Raw genomic sequence first — 23,486 nt, forward strand, 5'->3', positions numbered from 1 at the left:
ATTTTCTCCTCCTTTTTCCTTAATCAGGCTCTGATAGAATTTATCTATTTTATTGGTATATTTTTTAATAACAGCTATTTCGCTTTTTATTTCATCTTTGAACTAATATTGTAACTAATGGGATTCTGAGTTTGTGTTTGTAAAATTCCCAGTTAAAACTTTTAAGGTAATTTTTTATTATTTATTTCTATTTTTATTTGATTATTATCTGAGAACGAGGCCTAGAAGATTTCTACTTAAAAATTTTGTTTAATCCATGTAATAAATGACATGATATATTTTGGATTGATCAGTTAGGATCTATGATTCAATTAGGATGCTTTAGGCTGCAAGTAACAGGATACCTGATTAAAGTGTTTGAATGAAGGAACTGATTTTTCTCACTTTCTAAACAGGCTGGGGCAAGCAGTCCTAGGGTTGGTTCAATGTCTGAAAGATTATTGAAATGTACATTTTGGTGTTGCCATACTTTTCTCTTTTTATATTTTTTTATGATGGGATTTTCAAACACATACATGAATAGAGAAAAGAGGACAGTGAAGCTCATGTGCCCATTACCCACTTTCAATAACAGTATACTTTCAGACATTCTTGTTTCATATATTCCTCCAACTTATTTTTTGTCATTGTTAGAGTATTTAAAGCAAATTTCCAGCATTATATTATTCACCTATAAATTTGGTCAAATGATGTTAAACTATCAATACCTGACAAAATTTTAACCTATAAAACAACAATTTCATGTTGTTCAATCTAATGTTTGACTATATACAGAAAACAGAAACTCTATATACCCATCAATATGTATTCTAAATCCCACACAGATCGATGTGCAAATGTCAAAGTGCATCACACAAGCTGTCCGTCATGCTTTTTCCTGGAGGCCTGTCTTCCAGTCTGGGTCTGGGTTTGCTGCACAGCTGTCACTCTGGTGTTTCTCTTTGCTGCTTTCTTGTGGAGCAGACTCCTGTGTCCTTAATCATATGTTTTAATCTTTCTTGATTTATTCTCTTATTTTGCAGAAATGTAATTCTCTATAGCGCTTCCCAAGGAAAGGTGTATGAGAGACAAAAAGTTTGCATTTCTGCATGCCTTCATTTACCCTTGTGCTTGACTGACTGACTTACAATTTTCTATGCCAAAAATAATCTTTCACTAAGAATTTTGAAGGCATAGTTCCATAACTTACAGTGTTGCTGTTGAGAGGTTTGATGTCATTCGAATACAAAGTATTGGGAGTTATACTTGTTTATTCCCTCAGGAAGTTTGTCAGATATTCCACTTATCTCTCTTCTCCATTTTTACAACCATTTGCCTTTGTGCATGTTTTAATTTTGCTTTAAATGCACTTGGAGGAGAATGTTTTTTCTTTGACTGTTTTCTTCTCTATCTCTTTTGGACCCTCTTCTTTTAGAACTTCTATGTGGACCTGATCCTCTACTTTATTTTATTTTATTTTATTTTATTTTATTTTATTTTATTTTATTTTATTTAGTAGAGACTGGGTTTTACCATGTTGGCTAGTCTGGTCTTGAACTCCTGGCCCCAAGTGATCCACCTGCCGTGGCCTCCCAAAGTGCTGAGATTACAGGTGTGAGCCACCGTGCCCGGCCCCTGATTTTAAACTTTTCTCATCTAGTTTCCATATGTTATTATGTGGGAGATTGGCTCAACTTTGTCTTCCTACCTTTCTATTATTTTTATTTGTTTCTGCTGCTGTATCTTAATTGTTTCTCTTTCATAGCATCTCATTCTTGTTGTTTTCCCCAAATCTCTCTGAGGATATTATGTGTATGTTTCTTTTCAAAGTATTGTTCTGCTTTTTGCATTGTCTCTCTCTCTCTCTCTCTCTTTTTTTTTTTTTTTTTTTTTTTTTGAGACAGAGTCTCTCTCTGTTGCCCAGGCTGGAGTGCAATGGCATGATCTCAGCTCACTGCAACCTCCACCTCCCAGGTTCAAGCAATTCTCCTGCCTCAGCCTCCCGAGTAGCTGGGATTACAGGCATCCGCCACCACACCCGGCTAATTTTTGTTTTTTTAGTAGAGATGGAGGTTTCACCATGTTAGCCAGGCTGATCTCGAACTCCTGACCTCAGGTGATCTGCCAGCCTCAGCCTCCCAAAGTGCTGGGATTACAGGTGTGAGCCACCATGCCCGGTTGCTTTTTCCATTGTTTCTATTTCCCCTAAATTACTTTTCTTTTCCTTCTCTTCTTCTTTCCATTTTTTCCTGTTTGCTTGTTTTGCTTATCTTTTATATTGCCGGCTTTCCTTACAATCATATTTTCAGTAATTTAGTTATAAATCGAAACAGCCAACAATAAGCAGAACTTAAGGAAATTTTCCAACATGTAGACTTGTGGGCTTGAGAAATGGTGGTGACTGGGTGGGGAACTGACATTTTTGTTAGTGAATCTCCAAATGTCAGATCTATGTGTCCTGTCTTCTGCAGTATGGGGTGTCTCCAAATCCTAAGTCTTCTGTGAGATCCACAGGGGTGAGCTGACTTGCTTCTCATTATTTTTGCAGGCACTTAGTTTGTAACATCCTTTGGTTTACTATATAGTTATTCCTCCTCCACTTGCTTTCCTTCTTTATTTTTGTTTTTAGGCAGAATCTTGGTTTGTTGCCCAGGCTGGAGTGCGGTGGCATAATCATAGCTCACTGCAGCCTTGCTCTCCTAGACTCAAGTGATCCTCTTACCTCAGCCTCCCGAGTAGCTAGGACTGCAGGTGTGCAACACCATGCCTGGCTAATTTTTTAATTTTTTGTAGAGACAGGGTCTTGCTACGTTGTCTAGGCTGGAGTTGAACTCCTGGCCTCAAGTGATCCTTCTGCCTCGGCTTCCCAAAGTGTTGGGATTACAGGCGTGAGTTACCACACCCAGACCCTCTGTTTTCCTACTAATTATTTGTTGAAACTTCTTGTTCAGGTTATAGTTTTGTACCAGCTAGGAATATTTCCAGCTACAAGTTAATAGAAAACTGGACTTAAACATGGATATAAAAAAGCAGGTTCGTTTTTCTCAGTAATAAGAAGTTTGGAGGTAGATGGTTACTGGCCTTAGTTCAGTAGCTCAATAACGTCTGGACCAATGTCTCTGTGATTGTCTTGGCCTCTTCCTCATGGTCAAAAAAGGAAAAGGGCAGCTGCACATAATATCCACAGTTAAGGCAGGAATAAGTAAAGGATTGTGTTACTTTTCCTGACCCACCCCAAACAGATATCTACTTGTGTTCCATTGGCTCAAACAGCGTCATGTGGTTACTCCTTGCTGCAAGGGAGACTGAGAAATTGGCTTGGTTTATTGACGCCCTGAGAAAAAAAATTCTCTTGGCCAGGAAGAAGGGGATGGGGATGGGTGTATACTAGGTAGTCAGTGAACAATGTCTGTTACATCTTTCATATTTTGATGCTATCATTTTAATAGGGCTTCAGGTAAAAGAAGATAAACATGCCATGTATAACTGCATGGTGAAAATTAAGTGAGAAAATCCATATAAAGCACTTAGTGCAGTGCCTGGCATGTAGTAATAATCAATAAACATTTGCTACTATGTTATGACCCATATGCTCCACTTTGTACGTGTTGTCTTGTGGCAGTTGGACTGATCAGGTAGAGACGCCACTAGGCTCCTAGATAAATGGGTCGTCCCTGCAGAGAAATTGGGCTAGAGAAATTAATTTTGTTGTCATCAGTATGTGGATAGTATTTGAAGCCACATACATGGATGGGATTATTCAGGGAGAAGTTGTGTAGTGACAAGCAAGCAGGAAGAAGACACTGGAGAACGTAAATTAAGCTTAACTGCAACATGTTTAGGTATTAAAAAATGAATTTGTTCCTCTATCTAGTGCAATAGATTGTTTAAGGTACTGAATTATCAAGAAATTGAATCACAATAAGAGATGTTATAAAATCAGTTGCAAAGTCAGACTCAGTGTGGCACATTTATAGCTATATATTAGGTTGGTGCAAAAGTAATGGCAAAAACCGCAATTACTTTTGCACTAACCTAATAGTGCCAGGCCAGGAACGGTGGCTCACACCTGTAATCCCAACACTTTGAGGGGTGAGGTGGGTGGATTGCTTGAGCTCAAGAATTCGTGACCAGCCTGGGCAACATGGTGAAACCCCATATGTACAAAAAATACAAAAATTAGCCAGGCTTGGGCCTTATTTTCTTATAGCTGTCTTTAAAAAGAGAAAACTTTTTTTTTTTTTTTAATGCAATGACAGTAAGTTGAGAAATCTGAATTCAATTGCCTTTAAAAAAACCCACAGGTTTGTTTCTTCCCAAACCATGAAAATGTGGAATACAACAGGGACCATCATTTAGAGATGGCCTGGCTGTGATTATAGCAGCCCTGCTCTGTCTTTACTAACAAGCCAGCAGCATCCAAGAACACACTGTGGATGTGTGTGTTTTCTTCCCCTTCTGTGTTTTATTTTCTCAGAAAGAATGACTGATGACTTTCTTTTGCAAATTGTACTACATTATTCCGATTGCAGAGGTCAGTTCTGCCGACATTTTTTCTTGCATAAGGACTGTTTTGAATCTACTGTTTTATTATGTCTACCTTTTTTTTTTTTTGCAAAATTAAGAATATTTTCTGTTTCTTACTAATCATGTTAAATTAATGTACAGTGTTATGACACTGAGCATAAGCCTTTGAATAAGTCCTCAGAACATATATTTTTCATAAAGACCCAATGGTAATGTTGTAAAACAAAACACATTTGTATTTGGAGACAGCCACATTCTAAAATTAAAATTACATCTTGATTGCTATATATTTTTTAAACCATACATCACGTATCAGTCCTCTGCACTTCAAAGGATTATTAAAGGGCTGGTATATGTATACAGGAGGATGATCAAATGGTTACATGGCCTGGAAAACCATATCATAATACAAGGAATGCTTGAAGGCATTGAGGATATTTAGCTGGAGAAAAGAATACTTGGAATCATGATAGCTTCCTTCAAGTATTTGAAAGGCTGATACATGGGAAAGAGTAAATGTTCTCTTTTGTTACAGAAGGCAATAATTTTGATTAGAGCAATGGGTGAATTTGCTGAATTTGCTTATTTCAGCTCACCCTGACAACAAATTTTCCTGTAAAGTCATTAAATGTATATAATGGTGGAATTTTATGAATACCTAGGAGTAGTCTAGATCAGGGATTGGCAACCCACGGCCTGTTTCGTAAATGAAGTTTTATTGGAGCACAGCCACACCCATTTATTTATGTTTTGGCTATGACTGCTTTTGTGGTACACGGGCAGCATGGAGTTGTTGCAACAAAGACTGGATGGCCTCAAAGCCTAAAATATTTACTACCTGGCCCTTTATAGAAAATAGTTTGCTGCCCGCTGTGTAACAGATGTCAGACAAGCCAAGGGTGTGGTAGAAGATCTAACTCATCGAATGGTATGTTAGACTAGATGACCTCTGAGGTCCTGTCCAGCTAAGATTCTGTTTCTTTTTTTTTTTTTTTTTTGAGACAGAGTTTTGCCCCGTGGCCCGGGCTGGATTGCAGTGCCATGATCTCTGCTCACTGAAGCCTCTGTTCTCCTGCCTCAGCCTCCCGAGTAGCTGGGATTACAGGCACAGGCCACCATGCGCAGCTAGGTTTTGTGTTTTTAGTAGAGACGGGGTTTCACCATGTTGGCCAGGCTGGTCTTGAATTCCTGACCTGAGGGGATCCGCCCATCTCTTCCTCCCAAAGTGCTGGGATTACAGGTGTGAGCCACCGTGCTTGGCCAGATTCTGTGTTTCTATAGTTGATGATTGTGCATGTACTTAAAATACGTTCATAGTTCAAGAGTTAGAATTAGAATAGAGGTATTCACTAGTAGTTGTGTTTACCTCTTCCATAGATATTAATTCTTGACATTTGTGTGAAATATGAAATTTGAACAGCTTTATACCTTAACTATGAATTGACATTGTTTTGAATTTCCAGTTGTTACAATAGTAGATTGAAATGCAACAGTGGATTTTGTGAACAATTAGGTGGTGTCAGATTCAAAGTTATTTAGTATTTTTAAAAATAACTTTTCTCCAGCAGACCATTAGTGGCATGAATGTCTGTGCAACCAGAGTAGCTAGCTTCTCCTTGCTTTTTCATCTGAGGATCTCAAAGCACTTTGCTAATATTTTTATACTTTATTCATCAAGTTCCTTCTTACACAAATAGATGGGGTTATTAAGAAAGGTTCCATTGGATGTTCTATTGAAATATAGAAGGTATTTTTTTAGGGGAACAAAATTCATTGAGGAGCTGTAATTTTGGAAAAAGAATAGGTTAGTCTAACTGACATAAATTAATGGGAAACTAGGAACATGTAAAATATCTACAGTAGAGTTGGAATTCTAACACCAGTCTTTAGACCTCAAATACTAAATCATTTATTTTCCTTTAGAACATAACAGATCTATATTAAAATGACTTAAGGGTATAGCTTTTACTTTAAAGTTCACATTTTATATATGTATGTTTAGTAAGATAATCATTTAATAAAAGAAATGTATAATGCAGTACTAATTACTTTTATTCTTTTTTTTTCTTTAATCAGCTTTCTCAGGTAGCAACTAATTACTTTAAAAAATTAATAGACTCTCTCTTTTAGAGCAGCTTTAGGTTTACAGAAAAATTGAGTGGAAACTACGGAGAGTTTCCGTATATTCCCTCACACCCACTTCCCTAGGTCCCTCAGTTTCCCCAATTCTTTTTTTTTTTTTTTTGAGATGGAGTCTCGCTCTGTCACCCAGGCTGGAGTGCAGTGGCGTGATCTCCACTTACTGTAAGCTCCACCTCCCAGGTTCACACCATTCTCCTGCCTCAGCCTCCCCTGTAGCTGGGACTACAGGCGCCCGCCACCGCGCCCAGCTAATTTTTGTATTTTTAGTAGAGACGGCGTTTCACCGTGTTAGTCAGGATGGTCTCGATCTCCTGACCTCGTGATCCGCCCGTCTCGGCATCCCAAAGCGCTGGGATTACAGGCGTGAGCCACCGCGCCCGGCCAGTTTCCCCCATTCTTAACATCTTGCATTATGTAGTATATTTGTTAAAATTGATGAGCCAATATGGATACTTTATTAACAACTAAAGCCCATAGGTTACATTAGGGTTAACTCTTTTTTTTTCTTTTTGAGACGAGTTTTGCTCTGTTACCCAGGCTGCTGTGCAGTGTCATGGTCATAGCTCACTATAACCTTGAACTCCGGGGCTCAAGTGATCCTCTCTCCTCAGCCTCCTGAGTAGCTGGGACTAAAGACACATGCATGATGCTCAGCTAATTTTTTTATTCTTTATTTTTTGTAGAGATGGGATCTTGCTATGTTTCCCAGACTGGTCTCAAACTCCTGGTCTCAAGCAGTCCTCCCACCTCAGCCTCCCAAAGTGCTGGGATTACAGGCATGAGCCACTGTGCCTGGTCAGAGTTCACTTGTGGTGTTATACATTCTACGGGTTTTGATAAATGTGTGATGGCATGTATCTACCATTACAGTATCATACAGAATTGTTCCACTACCCTAAAAATCCCATGTGCTCTGCCTATTCATCTCTCTTTCTCTCCCTCTAGCCGCTAACAACCACTGATGTCTTTATTGTCTTTATAGTTTTGCTTTTTCCAGAATGTTATGTAGTTGGAATAATACAGTATGTAGTCTTTTCACACTGGCTTAATTCACTTAGATATATGTCTTTAAGGTTCCTTCATGTATTTTTGTGACTTGACAGTTCATTTCTTCTTATTGCTGAATACTGTTTCATTGTGTGGATGTACTACAAGTTGTTTATATATTCACTTATTGAGAGACACCTTGGTTGCTTCCAAATTTGTTATTTTATTTGTTTATTTTTTCAGAAATAGGGTCTTGCTGTGTTCCCAGGCTGGTCTCAAAACCTGGCCTTAAGTGAGTATCCCACCTCAGACTCTCAAGTAGCTGGGATTACAGGATCAAGCTACGATATTCAGGTGGTTTCTTCCAAGTTTTGTCAATTATGAGACTGATTACTTTTTAAAAACTGTATTTTTTCAAAATTATAATCATATATAATTACGGGGTACATAGTTTTCCCCCTGTGTTTTCTTCTGGTATTTTGGGGGGGGCAGTTTCAGGTCTTGTGTTTAAGTCTTTAATCCATTTTGAGTTGTGTTTTGTGTATGGTATGACATAAGGGTCGCATCTCACTCATCTCATGTGGATGTCTAGTTTTCCCATTACTGTTTATTGAAGAGACTGTCTTTGCCCCATGGTGTGTTCTTGGCACCTTTGTAAAAAAATAAAAAACAATTGACCGTAAATATGTGGGTTTATTTCTGGGCTCTCTATCCTGTTCCACTGGTTGATGTTTCTATTTTTATGTCAGTGCCATGCTGTTTTAATCACTATAGCTTTGTAATATAGTTTGAAGTCAGGTAGAATGTTGCCTCCAGCTTTGTTCTTTTTGCTCAAGATTGCCTGGGATACTTAGGGTTTTTGTGTTCATGTGTGCATGTGATTCTATATAAATTTTAAAATTGCCTTTTCTATTTCTGTGAAAACTGTCATTGAAATGTTAATAGGGATTGCATTGAGTCTGAAGGTCATTTTAGGTAGTATGGACTTTTGAACAATATTAATTCTTCCAACCCATGAACGTGGAATATCCTATTTATTTGTGTCTTCTTCAATTTCTTTAATCAATGTCATATATTTTTCAGTGTATAGAGCTTTCATCTCATTGGTTACACTTATTCTTCTAGTTTTTTTTTTTTTTTGATAGCTGTTGTAAATGAGACTGTTTTCTATATTTCTTCAGCTAGTCTGTTGCTAGTGTATACGAATGCTACTGATTTTTGTGTGTTGATTTTGTATCCTTCAACTTTACTATTTGTCACTTCTAACAGTTTTTTGATAGAGTCTTTAGGGTTTTCTCATCAGCAAACAGTGACAATTTTAACCTTTTCCTTTCCTATTTGAATGCCTTTTACTTCTTTCTCTTACATAATTGCTCTCACAAGGGCATCCAGTACTACATTAAATAGAAATGACGACAGTGGGCATCCTTGTCTTGTTCCTGATCTTAGAGAAAAAGTTTTCAATTTTTTACCATTGAGTATAATGTTTGCTGTGGGCTTTTCATATATGGCCTTCATTATGTTGATGTACATTTCTTCTATACTTATTAGTGAAAGGATGTTGAAATTTATCAGATGCCTTTTCTGCATCTAATGTGGTGATCATATAGTATTTGTCCTTCATTCTGTTAATATGGTGTTCTCTATTTGTAGATTTGCATATGTTGAATCATCTTTGTATCCCTGAGATAAATCCCACTTGATCATGGGGAATGATCCTTTTAATGTGCTGTTGAATTTGGCTTATTAGTATTTTGTTGAGGATTTTTACATCTATGTTCATCAGGGATATTGGCCTGTAATTTTCTTTTCTCATAATGTTCTTGTCTGGCTTTGGTATCAAGGTAACGCTAACCTCATAATAAGAGTTCAAAAGTATTTCCTCCTCTTTGATTTTTTGGAAGAGTTCAAAAAGGATTGATATTAGTTCTTTAAATGTTTGGTAGAATTCATCAGTAACACTTCCAGTCTTGGGCTTTTCTTTGATGGGAAACTTTGTATTATTGATTCAATCTGTTTGAATGACCAATTCAATTATTATTGGTCTGTTCAGATTTTCTATATCGTCTTGATTTAGCATTGGTAGGTTATATGTGGTAGGATAAATTCTAGGAATGCCTCCATTTCTTCTAGATTATTCAGTTTATTGGCTTATGGTTGTTTGTTCATAGTAATCTTTATGATTCTTTGTATTCTGTGGCATAAATCACAGTGTCTCCTCTTTTATTTCTGATTTTATTTATTTGAATCTTTTCAATATTTTTCTAGGTTAGCCTAACTATAGGTTTGTCGATTTTGTTTATCTTTTCAAGAAACCACTGCCGGTTTCATTGATTTTTCTTCTATTGTTTTTCTAGTCTCTATTTTATTTATTTTTGCCCTGATCTTTGTCATTTCTTTCCTTCTGCTGTATTTGGGCTTTTTCTTTTTCTGCTTCCTTGAGGTATAACATTAGATTATTTGTGATCTTTATTCTTTTCTGATAGACTGCAGGGGTCCCCAACCTTTGTGACCTGTTAGGAACCGGACTACGCAGCAGGAGATGAGCAGCAGTACCGCCTGAGCTCCCCTTCTTGTCAGATCAGTGGGAGCAGTAGAGTCTTATGGCGGAGTGAACCCTATTGTGAACTGCTCATGCAAGGGATACAGGTTGTTCACTCTTTATGAGAATCTAACTAATGCCTGATCATCTGAGGTGGAAGTTTCATCCTGAAACCCTACCCACTCCATTCCTGTCTTCCACTGGTCCCTGGTGCATAAAGTCATTTATTGCTATAAGTTTCCCTCTTAGAACTGCTTTTGCTGCATCCCATAAGTTTTGGTATGTGTTGTATTTTCATTTTTGTCTCAAGGTATTTTTAAATTTCCCTTTTGATTTCTTCTTTGACTCATTGGTTGTTTAGTAACATGTTAATTTCTACATATTTGTGAATTTTCCAAGATTTCTCCTGTTATTGAGTCCCAGTTTCATAGCATTATTATCAGAAAAGATACTTAAAATGATTTTACTTCTCTTAAATTTGTCCAGACCAGTTTTGTGGCCTAACATAGATAATAAATGTATGTATTTTTCATTTATTAAACAATTATATATTTGATACCTGTTATTTATGCCAGGCACTGTTTTTGGTACCCGGCCTGGAGAAAGTTCCATGTGCTCTTAAGAATGTGTATTCTGTTGGTGTTGGATGGAAAATTCTACATATGTCTGTTAGGTCTATTTGGTCTAAAGTGTAGTTCAAGTTCAGTGTTTCCTTATTAATTTTGTTTATTTTTAATATAATCTTAAAGTTTGCCTACAATATAAAAACTTTAGCTTGAAATATATATATACATATATATTTTAATTTAAATTCCAGGATACATGTGCAGAATGTGCAGGCTTGTTACATAGGTAAACATGTGCCATGGTGGTTTGCTGCACCTATCAACCCATCACCTAGGTATTAAGCCCCGCATGCATTAGCTATTTATCCTGATGCTCTCCCTCCCCTGCTCCCCGGCAAGCCCCAGTGTGTGTTGTTCCTCTCCCTGTGTCCATGTGTTCTCATTATTCAGCTCCCACTTATAAGTGAGAACATGCGGTGTTTGGTTTTCTGTTCCTGTGTTAGTTTGCTGAGGATAATGGCTTCTAGGTCCATCCACGTCCCTGCAAAGGACATGAGTTCATTTCTTTTTATGGCTGCATAGTATTCCATCGTGTATATGAGCATGAAATATTTTCATTTTCATTTTTATTTATTTATTTTTATCTTTTTGAGATGGAGGCTTGCTCTGTCATCCAGGCTATAGTGCAGTGGTATGATCTTGGCTCACTGCAACCTCCACCTCCTGGGTTGAAGCAATTCTTCCTGCCTCAGCCTCCCAAGTAGTTGAGATTACAGGTGCCTGCCACCCATGCCCGGCTAATTTTTGTAGTTTTAGTAGAAATGGCGTTTCACCATGTTGGCTAGGCTGGTCTTGAACTCCTGACCTCAGGTGTTTCGCCTGCCTCAGCTTCCCAAAGTGCTGGGATTTACAAGTGTGACCCCACTGCACCTGGTCTGAGCATGAAATATTTTAAATAAATATTTTTTAAAAAGATATGTCAATTTCCAAAAACTTGAAATCTATTTTAGTTTATCAGTACAAAATAAATGTGATCTTTTAAAAAAATTTACAAAAGATTTACATGGTTGTTCTAAAATTTAAATGATGTGGATTTATGTGGAGTAAAAGATGTAAGTTCTTTCTGTCCTCTTAATACCATAGTCCTATACATTTTTTCTATGCATATAACATGTATATATATTGAAAATATGTATAATATAATCCCTTGTTATTTAAAAACCCTATACATTCCCATGTAGTTACATTTATCTCTGTCATTTATGAAGATGGGATCATACCACACATATTATTCTGCAACTTAAAATTTCATGATATTGTATATTGTGGATATCTTCTGATGGCAGTAAGTGTTCTTTTAAATCCCTGCAGAATATTCTGATTTATAGATGAATTATAATTTATTTAATCATTCGTCTATTACTGGGCATTCAGCTTTCTGCAGTTTTTTGTTATTATACATCTTGTTGCAGTGAGTATCCTTGTATACATATATATGTATATCTTTTTCATTTATGAAATGATTATATATTTGATACCTTTTATATATGCCAGGAACTGTTTTAGGTACTAGAATTCAGCAGTGACCAAGAAGTAAGGTTTCATTTCTTGTGTGGGAAGACCCTCAATAAACAAACAATAAACTCGATATTTTCAAATAGTGATAAGTGCCATGGAGGACATAAAGAAGGTCTTGTAGAAGAGAGTGGTGCTTTTCCAACTCTACATGGGATAATCAGGAAAGGGCTTTCCGTGGAGGTGACTTCTAAGCTAAGAGATGCATGGTAAAGAGGAGGCTGCCAGTGCAGAGGGTCTGGGAAGAGCTTTCTGTGCAGAGGGAACAGCAAACAGCCGTGCACCAGTGCAGGTAGTGGGATCATCTGCCTGGTGCAGGCATTATGGGCACATTGTATATAGGGAATTTGAAAACAACAGGAAAACCAACTAAAAGTTGGCCTGCTTTTCTTTCTTTTATTATTATTATTATTTTTTTGAGACGGAGACTTGCTCCATTGCCCAGGCTGGAGTGCGATGGCACGATCTCCGTTCGCTGCAACCTCCACCTCCCAGGTACAAGCAATTCTCCTGCCTTAGCCTCCCAAGTAGCTGGTATTACAGGCACCCACTACCACGCCCAGCTAATTTTTTTAATTTTTAAATTTTTTTATTTTTAGTAGAGACAAGGTTCGCCATGTTGGCCAGCCTGGTCTCGAATTCCTGACCTCTGGTGATCCACCTGTTTCAGCCTTCCAAAGTGCTGGGATTTCAGGCATGAGCCACCATACCCGGCCTGCTTTTCTTTTATTTATTTATTTATTTATTTATTTATTTATTTATTTTTCCTCTTTTTGCCCTTATTTTACTTTTGTAGAGATGGGGTCTCACTGTGTTGCCCAGGCTGTTGTCAAACTCCTGGCTTCAAGCAATCCTCCAGCCTTGACCTCTCAAAGCACTGGTATGACAGGCATGAGCCACTGCGCCCAACATGGTCTGCTTTTGATTACCACCATGCATCAGCAATTCTAACCAATAAAATACTGTGCCTTGTTTCCCTTGCTCTCCATGCCACTGACGTGAGGTATGTGCTATTCCCCATATTTTTGAAGTGTTGATCCCTGGATATGGGTCAAAGGCTGTCTGCAATTTAAATTTAAACTTTGGATTCACTTTTAATTATAAAAAGTATGAAGCGTTTTTCAAAACATACTGAGTAAACTAAGGCCTCGTGGCTGAGGAAGTTTTGCTCTCCTCTGTGCTTTTGTAAGTAAAAAAAATTGTATCGATTTAAGTAATTTAAGTGAATCAAGTGAATTATAAAATATTAAGAAGTGGAAATTAAATTAAATCACCCATAAACCTACCGTTTGAAAACAAATTTGGATAATATTTTGATGCATAATGCAAGTTTCTATTTCTCTTCCTCTTTTTTGGGGCAAGGGTCAGCTAACTAAACATTTGGTTTGATATTCTTCAGAGTCAGATTGTAAGTCTGTATATACATAGTTGTATGTATACTTTGTATATATAGTGTAGGCTTACTACTATAAAACCATATATACTACTATAGAACCACTCCTGGTTGGACCTTCATCTGTGGCAGGTACTTTTGACTGGGCTGCTAAAGTCAAGCTCCCTGTGCTTTAAAAATAAAAATAAAAAATCAGTAAATATTGCCTGAGATCACCTGTTTTAACTCTAATAAGGTTCTACAGCAAGCATCTCATTCAGTCATGTGAAGGTGGCATACCTGGGTGGTGGTGGAACTCAGTTACAGAACTGGGCTTCAAAAATATTCATAAGTCAGCCCTCATATTGGATTATGACTTTTTAGGATTTTTTTTTTTTTTTTTTTAATGAGACAGGGTCTCACTATGTTGCACAGGCTGGTCTCGAACTCCTGGGCTCAAGCAATCCACCTGCTTCGGCCTCCAAAAGTCCTGAGATTACAGGCATGAGCCACCACGCCCAGCCAGGATACTTCTGAATAGTTAAACTATTATATGATAATGTTTTCATTCAGTAAATGTTTATTATGTGTATTTCCACGTCCCTCTGCTAGGTGCTAAGGGGCATAAGATGATTAAAGGGGTTGTGAAAAGTCCAGTCTAACTGGGGTGAAAGAGGTAGGCAGGTACATTAGAACAGGGTGGAAGGATAGGGGTAGAGTTTGGGGATGAAGCTCTGGGGATGAAGTGGGAGGAGTGTTACTCCTGCCTTGGGGAGCAGGACAAGCCTTGCCTCTCCTTCCGGCTTCCTCTGTTGCTCCTCATCTTGCAGGCTTTTCTGTCCTCTGCCACAAGAGCTCTTCCTCCCTGAGGACTTTTGCAGAAGCTCCTTCCTCTGCCTGGAATGGATGCTTCCTTCTTGTCTCCACGCCTTGCTGATTGCTCCCCACTCTTTCATTCCCCACTCGCTGTGTTGTAGCCTCTCACTGTGTGCTCTGCTTCCTGACATCACTTAGCACAGCTGCTGTGAAAGGATGACTTGCTGGATATTTCCCACCTCCACCCCAAGAGAATGCTTTCAGCTGTCAATAACGGAAAACTGATAAACAAGTGGCTCAACAAATGGCGGTTTATTCTCAAATATAAAGGAGACTGGAGGTCAGTGGCTACTGGCGCTTGTTGAGCTGATCATCAATGTCAGGACCGTGTCTGTAGGATTCTCTTGTCCTTTGCCTCATGGTTGTAAGATGGCTGTCCCAGCTTCAGGCGTTGCACCCACACTCAAGGCTGGGGGAATGGATGGCTCTGGGTCTTTTCCTTTTTATCTGGAAAGCAAACCCTTTCCCAGAAGCCGGCAGCACATTTCTATGTATGTGCTATTGTCCATCCCTGGCAGTAATTAGCTTTTTCAGCCACTCATAAGGATGAAAGGGAGAAGGGGGAGAGGTATTAAGACTAGTGTTGGGTTTGCCATTCAACAATGCTTTCTACAGTTCTCAAGACTGTACGCTCCTTAAAGGCAGGGATTGTCTGAACTTCTCTTTGAATTCCCAGTGCCTTGCACAGTACCTGGCCCATAGAGTGAATGGTGACAAGTATGTCAGAAAGAGAAGGTGGAATGAGGACCTTTCAGGAGAAGAGAATGTCAGATATGAAGGCACTGTGCTGACAGAGCTTTCATTGTGTTTTTGGGAACATGTGACTGGAACATAGGCAGATGACAGACTACTGGAAACTGAAAAGCTTTGCATGTCATGTGAATTTGTCCTTGTGTCAGCAATAGGGAGTTGTTGAAAAGTTTCAGGCCAGGGAGTGACACAATAGCATTTGTGGGTTAGGTTACTAACTGTGTTGAAAGTATGGGCTAAGAACTGGAAGAAGGGAGATTGGAATCAAGGAGATTAATTAACCATATCATACTGTGGCTTCATCAAGGAGAGTAAGAATAATTTGGGAGATTGGCAGATGTAATTTTAAAATAATCTAGAACAATAATCTCAAAATAGGACCTTGAATCAGTAGCATCAGCATTACCTGGCACCTTGTTAGAAACGTAAATTCTTGGGGCCTACCTTGAGGCTACTGCATCCGAAGCCAGTGGTAAGGTCCAGCTGTGTGTGAGTTCACAAGGCCTCCAGGTGACTGTGATCCACATGAAAGCTTCAGAGCCACTGAGCTAGAGCTATAGATGCTTAAGGGTGAAAGACAGCTTGGAGATCACCCAATATGGTACAGCCAATCTGCATGTTAGAATCACCTGGGGAGCTTTTACAAGGCAACTAAATTGCCCACACCTCCTACTCCACACAGCAGAACAATTAAATCATGATCGTGGGGGCTGGGACCCGTGCATCAAATTATTTCCAATGATCTCAAGTGTTTCCAATGAGCAGCCCGGTCTGAGAATCACTGGTCTTATCTAACCGCTGTTGAGGCGAAAACTCAGGATTTGAAGAGGAGTTACTCAAGGACATACAGCAAGCTCAGGTAAGAACTGGGTTCTTGAATCAATTTCATAAACTGTCATCTCCATGAATTCCTTAAACACTATCCCAACTTTTTAGTTTTTTAATTATTTAAAAAACTTTTGTGGCTACATAGTAGGTATGTATGTTCTATCCTAACTTTTTAGTGATTTACCTGAAGATAATCATTCACAGTGACAAATACAACTGCCAAATTCTTAGAAGAAAAATAGGTTACAGACATGAAAAAGTCAGTTCTCCTTTGCATTAACAGTATTACACACTTTAAAAGGTTATCCTTTTTGTAAAGATTTTGTAAGAATACATATTTTTAACAGTAATGAAGAGAATATAGATACAATAGGGTAGATAGTGCTTTGTTACGTGTGTGTATAAGTAATAACCCTTTTTTCAAACTCTAGGTGGAGCTCTTTGGTTTTTATATATTCTTTTATTTATAATTTGGAAAGTCTTTGTTTTAAAAGAAGAAGCTATTTTGGGATTTTTAAAAAAACATTAAAAATTTTATAATAAGTATTCTCAACATTTCTCAGCTCTCCTTTTCTTGTTGTTTCACAGCCATAAAGACTTACTTTTTTTGTTGTTTTTGTTTAATTGCTGGACCAAATCCAAATTCAGGCGTCACAGAGTCATTTTTCAAATCCATCTTAAATTTGTATTTTATCTCATAGTGTTTAACGAATGGGATAAATTTCCCATGTTTATTGTTTGTGACAGGTCTCCAGGTTGAAATAGATTCGTGTAGGATGGGTCTCCCTTTATGAGTAATGCCAGGAGAGAAAGTCTCTAAGGATATGATAGCTGTTGCTATAGTAATTCCTTCAGCTATTTTTACCCCACTGTGTACAAAGGAGTGTTAACAGCTACCTTCTTGTAACATAAATGAAACATTTTGCTGCTGCCTCCTTTTCTGTTTTACTAGCTCAGTATTCTCTCTTCTATTGGAAGTGCACTTGGAGTAAAATTCCCCAAAATACGAGGCCTGTTGTTTTTAATAGCATAAACCTGTGGTGTGGTTGTTCCTAGGCCAGCAGCAGCACCATGGATATCACCTAGCAGTTTGTTAGAAATGCAGATTCTTGGCTTCCACCCTAGGTGTACTGAACCAGAAACCCTGGGGATGGGGACCAGTGACCTGTGTTGAACCACTGGTATAGGCTGTTTTGAAAGGATAAAAATCCTGTACTCAGCGGAACCTACATAAAAAAATTTCCTCCTGTACAGGCCAGGCGTGGTGGCTCACACCTCTAATCCCAGCACTTTGGGAGGCCAAGGTGGGAGGATTGCTTGAGCCCAGGAGTTGGAGAACAGCCTGGGCAACAGAGGGAGACGCCTGTCTCAAAAACAACAACAACAACAGAAATCAAAAAGTTAGCCGGGCGTTGTGGTGCACACCTGTGGTCCCAGCTACTTAGGAAACTAAGGTGGGAGGATTGCTTGAGCCCGAGAAGTCAAGGCTACGGTGAGTCATGATCACTGCACCCCAGTCTGGAGCCAGAGTGAGACCCTGTCTCATAAAAGAAAAAGAAAAAATTCCTCTGTACAGTCACTTTTGCTCATTTTGGGTTTGTCCAGTGCTTTTCAAATCACCCAGGGCTTTTGTTAAAAGAAATAATTCTCATTCAGTAAATTTGAAGTGGAGCCTGATATTCTGCCTCTAACGAACTCCCAAACAGTACGGATTTTGCTTGTCCCTGGATCACGTTTTGAGTGGTGAGGCCGCATAGCATATAGTAAGGCCATACCCATGCCTGCATGTGAGTTATCTGTGATTTATGTGTATATGCTTTTGATTTAGTATACCTAAAGTCAGTTTTTCCTTTTCAATTACAGTGGGAAGAGACAATTTCTAGAATGTAATGCTTTCTTGTCTAATTGAAAGTGACTCAATCATATTAAATCCTACAAGACGGTATTGTTGCCAGGATCTGTCTCTGAGACCGTCTATTATAGTCAGCAGTGGGCACCCTTGAAAATTACATTATTTAAAAAATCGAGACTCATTCATAGCATTATGAAGTCAGAAAGTCCTGAAGTTTGAAAATGTTTTCAGACAAAATAATTGGAGACAAAAAGAAGGGGTTCATAAATGTTTGTTATCGGCTGGGGGTGGTGGCTCACGCCTGTAATCCCAGCACTTTGGGAAGCCGAGAGGGGTGGATCACCCAAAGTCAGGAGTTTGAGACCAGCCTGGCCAACGTGGTGAAACCCTGTCTGTACTAAAAATACAAAAAATTAGCCGGATGTTTTGGTGGATGTCTGTAATCTCAGCTACTAAGGAGGCTGAGGCAGGAGAATCGCTTGAACCTAGGAGACGGAGGTTGCAGTTGGCCGAGATTACACCACTGCACTCCAGCCTGGGCACCAAGAGCAGAACCGTCTCAAAAAAAAATGTTATTCACTTATTTTCATTATTTGTTGAGCATCTGCCATGGGGAGCATTGTGATAGGCACTTTAGGACATTTTTAAAAAAAGGATAAAGTCCTTGATCTTGAGGAGATACCAGTCTAGCTGAGGCAATAAAACTTAGGCACATGAAAGTTAATTACCAATATAGGGGGTATTCTGTGAAATGGTAAAGAAGCGTGGTAGAACCTCGGAAGACCAAAGGATAGCTAATGGCTGGTACGGCTGAAAGAGGGATCTGACTTGGGCTTTGGAGCATGTGTAGAACTGAGACATTCAGAGGAGAGAGAAAGAGGGGGAATGCTTCAGGGAAGAGAGATGGCATGGGTCAGGGTACAGCTTCTAGGAGTGAATCATGGATGCATACAGGAACTGGGGAGAAGTTCAGATGACATGAAGCTTAACTTCTTGTCTAAGAACCAGATTGGTGAGGATTTAACTCCCAGGCTTTTGAGTTTTGACTTAATCCCTTGTGCAACAAGGAATCATCGAAGAATGCTTTCAGCTGGGGGCAGGGTGACCCAATCATAATGATGACTTAGGAGGAGTCATTAATGGAATATTTAGGATGAATTGAAATGACAGACTAGAGGCTGAAACACTTGTTGGTAGGCACCTGCACTGGGTACATAGGGAGGAGAGAAGACTGCAGGAAATATAATAAGGAAGAGAACTGGCAAAGGGGCAATATAAACTGAAAATATAACAGATTAATGAGAAGTTAAGAAAGATTAATTCATATAAAGGGGAACCAGGGGTGTTTGGGACCACATGTCTGTCCTTCTGAGGTGCCTCTGTGGTAAACAGCCTTTCTTTTTATTTTTTATTTTTTAATTTTTTTTATTTAAGTTCTGGGATACATGTGCAGAACGTGCAGGTTTGTTACATAGGTATACACGTGCCATGATGGTTTGCTTCACCTATCAACCTGTCATCTAGGTTTTAAGCCCCACAGGCATTAGGTATTTGTCCTAATGCTCTCCCTCCCCTTGCCCCTTACCCCTGTGACAGGCCCCGGTGTGTGATGTTCCCCTCCCTGTGTACATGTGTTCTCATTGTTCAGCTCCTACATATGAGTGAGAACTTGGGGTGTTTGGTTTTCTGTTCCTGTATTAGTTTGCTGAGAATGATGGCTTTCAGCTTCATCCATGTCCCTGCAAAGGACATGAACTCATTCCTTTTTATGGCTGTATAGTATTCCATGGTGTATATGTGCTATATTTTTTTTATCCAGTCTATTATTGATGGGCATTTGGGTTGGTTCCAAGTCTTTGCTATTTGCTATTGTAAGTAGTGAAACAGCCATACTTTCTAACTAACCATCTTGGAGACACTATAGACTAGTTGATTTCAGTGGTATTACCTTGCTAATGATTTGAAGTTGATATATTATTTCACTCACGTTCACCTTTTTGTTTTTGTATCTCTCTTTAGGGTCCTCTGCCTTATTTCCTGCAATCATGAATATGTTTTGAATACTGCTAGTCACAAATTCCAAAGCTGGCGATTCATTGTTAGTTAGTACTTTCAAAACAATTGTCTTAAAATTTTAGATCTAGAAGGGACCTGAGAGGTCATCTGGTCTCTGTCTGTCTCTGTCTCTTTCTGTCTTTCTCTTTCTCTCACACACACACACACACGAGACAACCAAAGTCCTCTAAGACTCGAGGCAGAGGAAAGTACACTTGAAGGCAATACCACCTGATGCCCCATCCATGTTAAGATTGTTCACAGAGCTGATCTGACCTGATCATTAGTGCCTTAGACTGGAGAGGAGACTGGGTGCCAGGAGAGTCTTCCTGTGAGTTTCCTCCCTACCCCTGCCCCCCCAAGGGAAAGTCAGTGCATCTTGGACTCTGGATGAAGGAATCTTCTGGTAGGAAATCCAAGGAATATATATATATACGTGTGTGTGTGTGTGTGTGTGTGTGTGTATAAAATCAATGATTAGTGGCTGTTTTGCAGAGGGTTCTCTCTAAAAGTCCCAGAAACCCATGTGAGCATATTGAATCAGAGCTATCCAGCCTGACTTGTTGCAGAAAACATACTGCCTTAATCCACCAAAACATACTCATGTGACACTACAATCTGAAAGTTTAAAGTCTTACATTCAGTTTAAACAACCATCCAGCAATATCAGACCCTGGTCCATTGGCTTAGTGATGCGTCATTCTTAATGCTCTTATCTAGGTGCAGCCTCAATTACTGCCTGGTTGGTCAGTCAAGGAGATCAAAGTGTGCTCCACTTGGCCATGCTGTTGTCGGAAAGCACCCAGAGGGCTATGTAGTCTCCGATACAGCATGAGCTGATGCACTTGATTATTACCTGTGACCTCTGGGCAAGCATTTATTCATTCCACAAATATTATAAAGTATCTGCTATATGTCAGGCAGAGTGTTGGGAACTGTGGATACAAAGATGAGTAATATAGTCTCTGCCCTCAAGAACTTTAGGAGAGATGGATGGGTAGACACAGAAGAGTATACACAGAGAATGAAGCAAGACATGGAGGATTTGATCCAGAAAACTCTTGAGACTGAATAAAGAATTTTAACCTTTGTACAAACTGAGATCCTTCTGTTTCCCTTGTCAATGCCAAGGTGACCTCCATTCAGATACTGTGACTTTTAAAAAATTGCTCATTATCATGTCTGCATCTCCAGTTTGGCTGACACATCTGTCCTTGTGACATATGCCAAGCACAGGATAAGATAATCTCTGAATGTGGACCCAATCAGGTGCTTGAATTCGATGCCAAGATGGTTAGTCTACCTTGCTACTCACCTTGAAGATTTCCCATAACGATGGAAACTTACTTCAAGATTATATAGCAATTTGGCTTTTGTATCCCCACCTTTCATGCCCCTCACCTCCATTTCCTAGTCTCACATTTGCCACCCCAGTTCGCTGGCAATGCTCATCTCACAAGGCTGACAGATGCAGCTCACAGGCCAGGAGGGCAGCAGGCCCTCTTGATAAAGGACTCTATTTTAAAATTTATTTTAATTTTTCTTTTTTTTGTGTATCAGGTATTTTCCAGTAAAAACCAGAAAACCTGCTGGACAAATGCTGAAAAAGCTGTAACTTTTTTTTTTTTTAAATGCTTCAGGCAATTCCATTTGATCTGGCCATCACCAAAGCTGCTGGTAATCTGTAGGACCCTTCCTCATTACGGCATTTATCGACCTGTGACCTTTTGCCTCCAGCTCTTAGTGAACATAAAAAGGCATCCAATGTATCACCACTCATTTCCTCAGCAGTCTACTATATTTAGTTTGTCAAGTGTTTTTGGATCTTGATTCAATTATCTAACATGTTCATTATTTCTCCTAGCTCATCAAATGAGAAATTTGATAAGGATCATTTCTATATCATTGTCCAAATAATTGATGACAGCTTTGAACAGGACAGGGCCCAGTAGCACAGTCTAGACAATACCCTCCTCTGTTACATTTATAATCTATCTGAAAAGATATAATGGTGTTAATCTTTTGGACATTGTATTACAAAAAATCTCAAATCCAGAGAAAAGACAGGGAATAGTGTAATACCTACATTTAGATTTCACAGTTGTAGTATTTTTCTGTATTTGTATCACAAATATTACATAGATGCAGATTTTTTTTCTGATTTGGATAAACTTGCTGTAAGAGACATTTGGGAGAGGAACTATTGAGGCATTTGAATATGACTTGGGTATGAAAGAACATTAAGGAATTAGTATTGCATTTGTTATGTGTTATATCATCATGGTTATGTAGGAAAATGTCTTTATTTTTTATAGCTGTATACTGAAGTATTTGGGTGAAATGTTTTGACATCCATAATTTTATTTAAATACTTTGGGCTTTCATAAACAATGATCCAGTGGGAAGAGAGTTATGTAGGAGACACCTAAACAGGTTCAGAGAGAGTGGCTAATTGCTTATCAGTCTGTGATGGAATTGTTTTTGAGTCTGGAATATTTTGATAAGTTCTAAATAATAAGCCAATTAAAAAAAATTACCACATAATATGAAAGATAGAAATCTTCATCCTGTTCTTGGACCCCGTGCCACCCCAGAGCCTCATTCCATCCCATTTCCCCATCCCAATTATTACTGTAATTTTTTATAAAAATTGTTTCTATATTTTGATGTACATTTCTCAAAACTGTTTTGTCAAAATACTCACTTTTTCTATTGTCTTCAGACAAAACCACTGTGTCAAATCTGCTGTATCCAGGCCAGGCACAGTGGCTCACGCCTGTAATCCCAGCACTTTGGGAGGTTGAGGCAAGCATATCACTTGAGGTCAGGAGTTCAAGACCAGCCTGGCCAACATGGTAAAACCCCGTCTCTACTGAAAAAAAAAAAAATCAACCGGGCATGGTGGGACACGCCTGTAATCCCAGCTACTCGGGAGGCTGAGTCAGGAGAATCGCTTGAACCGGGAGGCAGAAGTTGTAGTGAGCTGAGATCATACCACTGCAGTACAGCCTGGGCCACAGAAGGAGACTCCGTCTCAAAACAAAACAAAATGAAATAAAATGAAATTAAATAATAAAATAATCTATGTCCAAATGTCCAATAAAGGAAAAAAGCCACATGAATGGTGAGTTAGAAACCATAAAAAGTAATTAGATATTACCAAGAGAAGTGTTATTAATATAATTTCAGATACATTACTGGGATAATATTTAGACAGGTATAGTAGAGCCATTATTGTTATATATCAGCTGAGTTATTTTAAAATAGATATAATAGTAATCATTTAATTAAAGAAACCCAATGAATTTAAAAAAGAGAGCTGTGAAAATGAACATACAGTATCTCTTGGGAAAATGTAAAATGGATGATAAAACAGGAGCACTGTAGAGGGTGTATTATAGATAACACATTAATTGTAATTGTATTAGAAATAGA

The 23,486-nt window shown here is 38.7% G+C and overlaps 1 protein-coding gene and 1 non-coding gene across 3 annotated transcripts in view; one reads left to right on the forward strand and one right to left on the reverse strand.

Annotated features, from left to right (window-relative positions):
* Positions 1-23,486, forward strand: part of ACYP2 (acylphosphatase 2) — a 203,312-nt gene that overhangs the window by 29,499 nt on the left and 150,327 nt on the right. Inside the window, exon 4 of one of the 2 annotated variants that reach the window (XM_038006934.2) lies at positions 13,115-13,321. The exons of the other annotated variant lie outside the window; for it this stretch is intronic. Within the exon in view, the coding sequence (XP_037862862.2) occupies positions 13,115-13,321 (207 nt within the window). The remainder of the gene's footprint in view (positions 1-13,114; positions 13,322-23,486) is intronic. 2 annotated transcript variants of the gene reach the window in all.
* LOC119627415 (U7 small nuclear RNA) lies at positions 21,608-21,671 on the reverse strand. The gene has a single exon (XR_005243609.1). It is a non-coding gene; the product is annotated as a U7 small nuclear RNA (small nuclear RNA).

Source organism: Chlorocebus sabaeus, chromosome 14 (genome assembly GCF_047675955.1).
Source record: "Chlorocebus sabaeus isolate Y175 chromosome 14, mChlSab1.0.hap1, whole genome shotgun sequence".
Taxonomy (NCBI): Eukaryota; Metazoa; Chordata; class Mammalia; order Primates; family Cercopithecidae; genus Chlorocebus; species Chlorocebus sabaeus.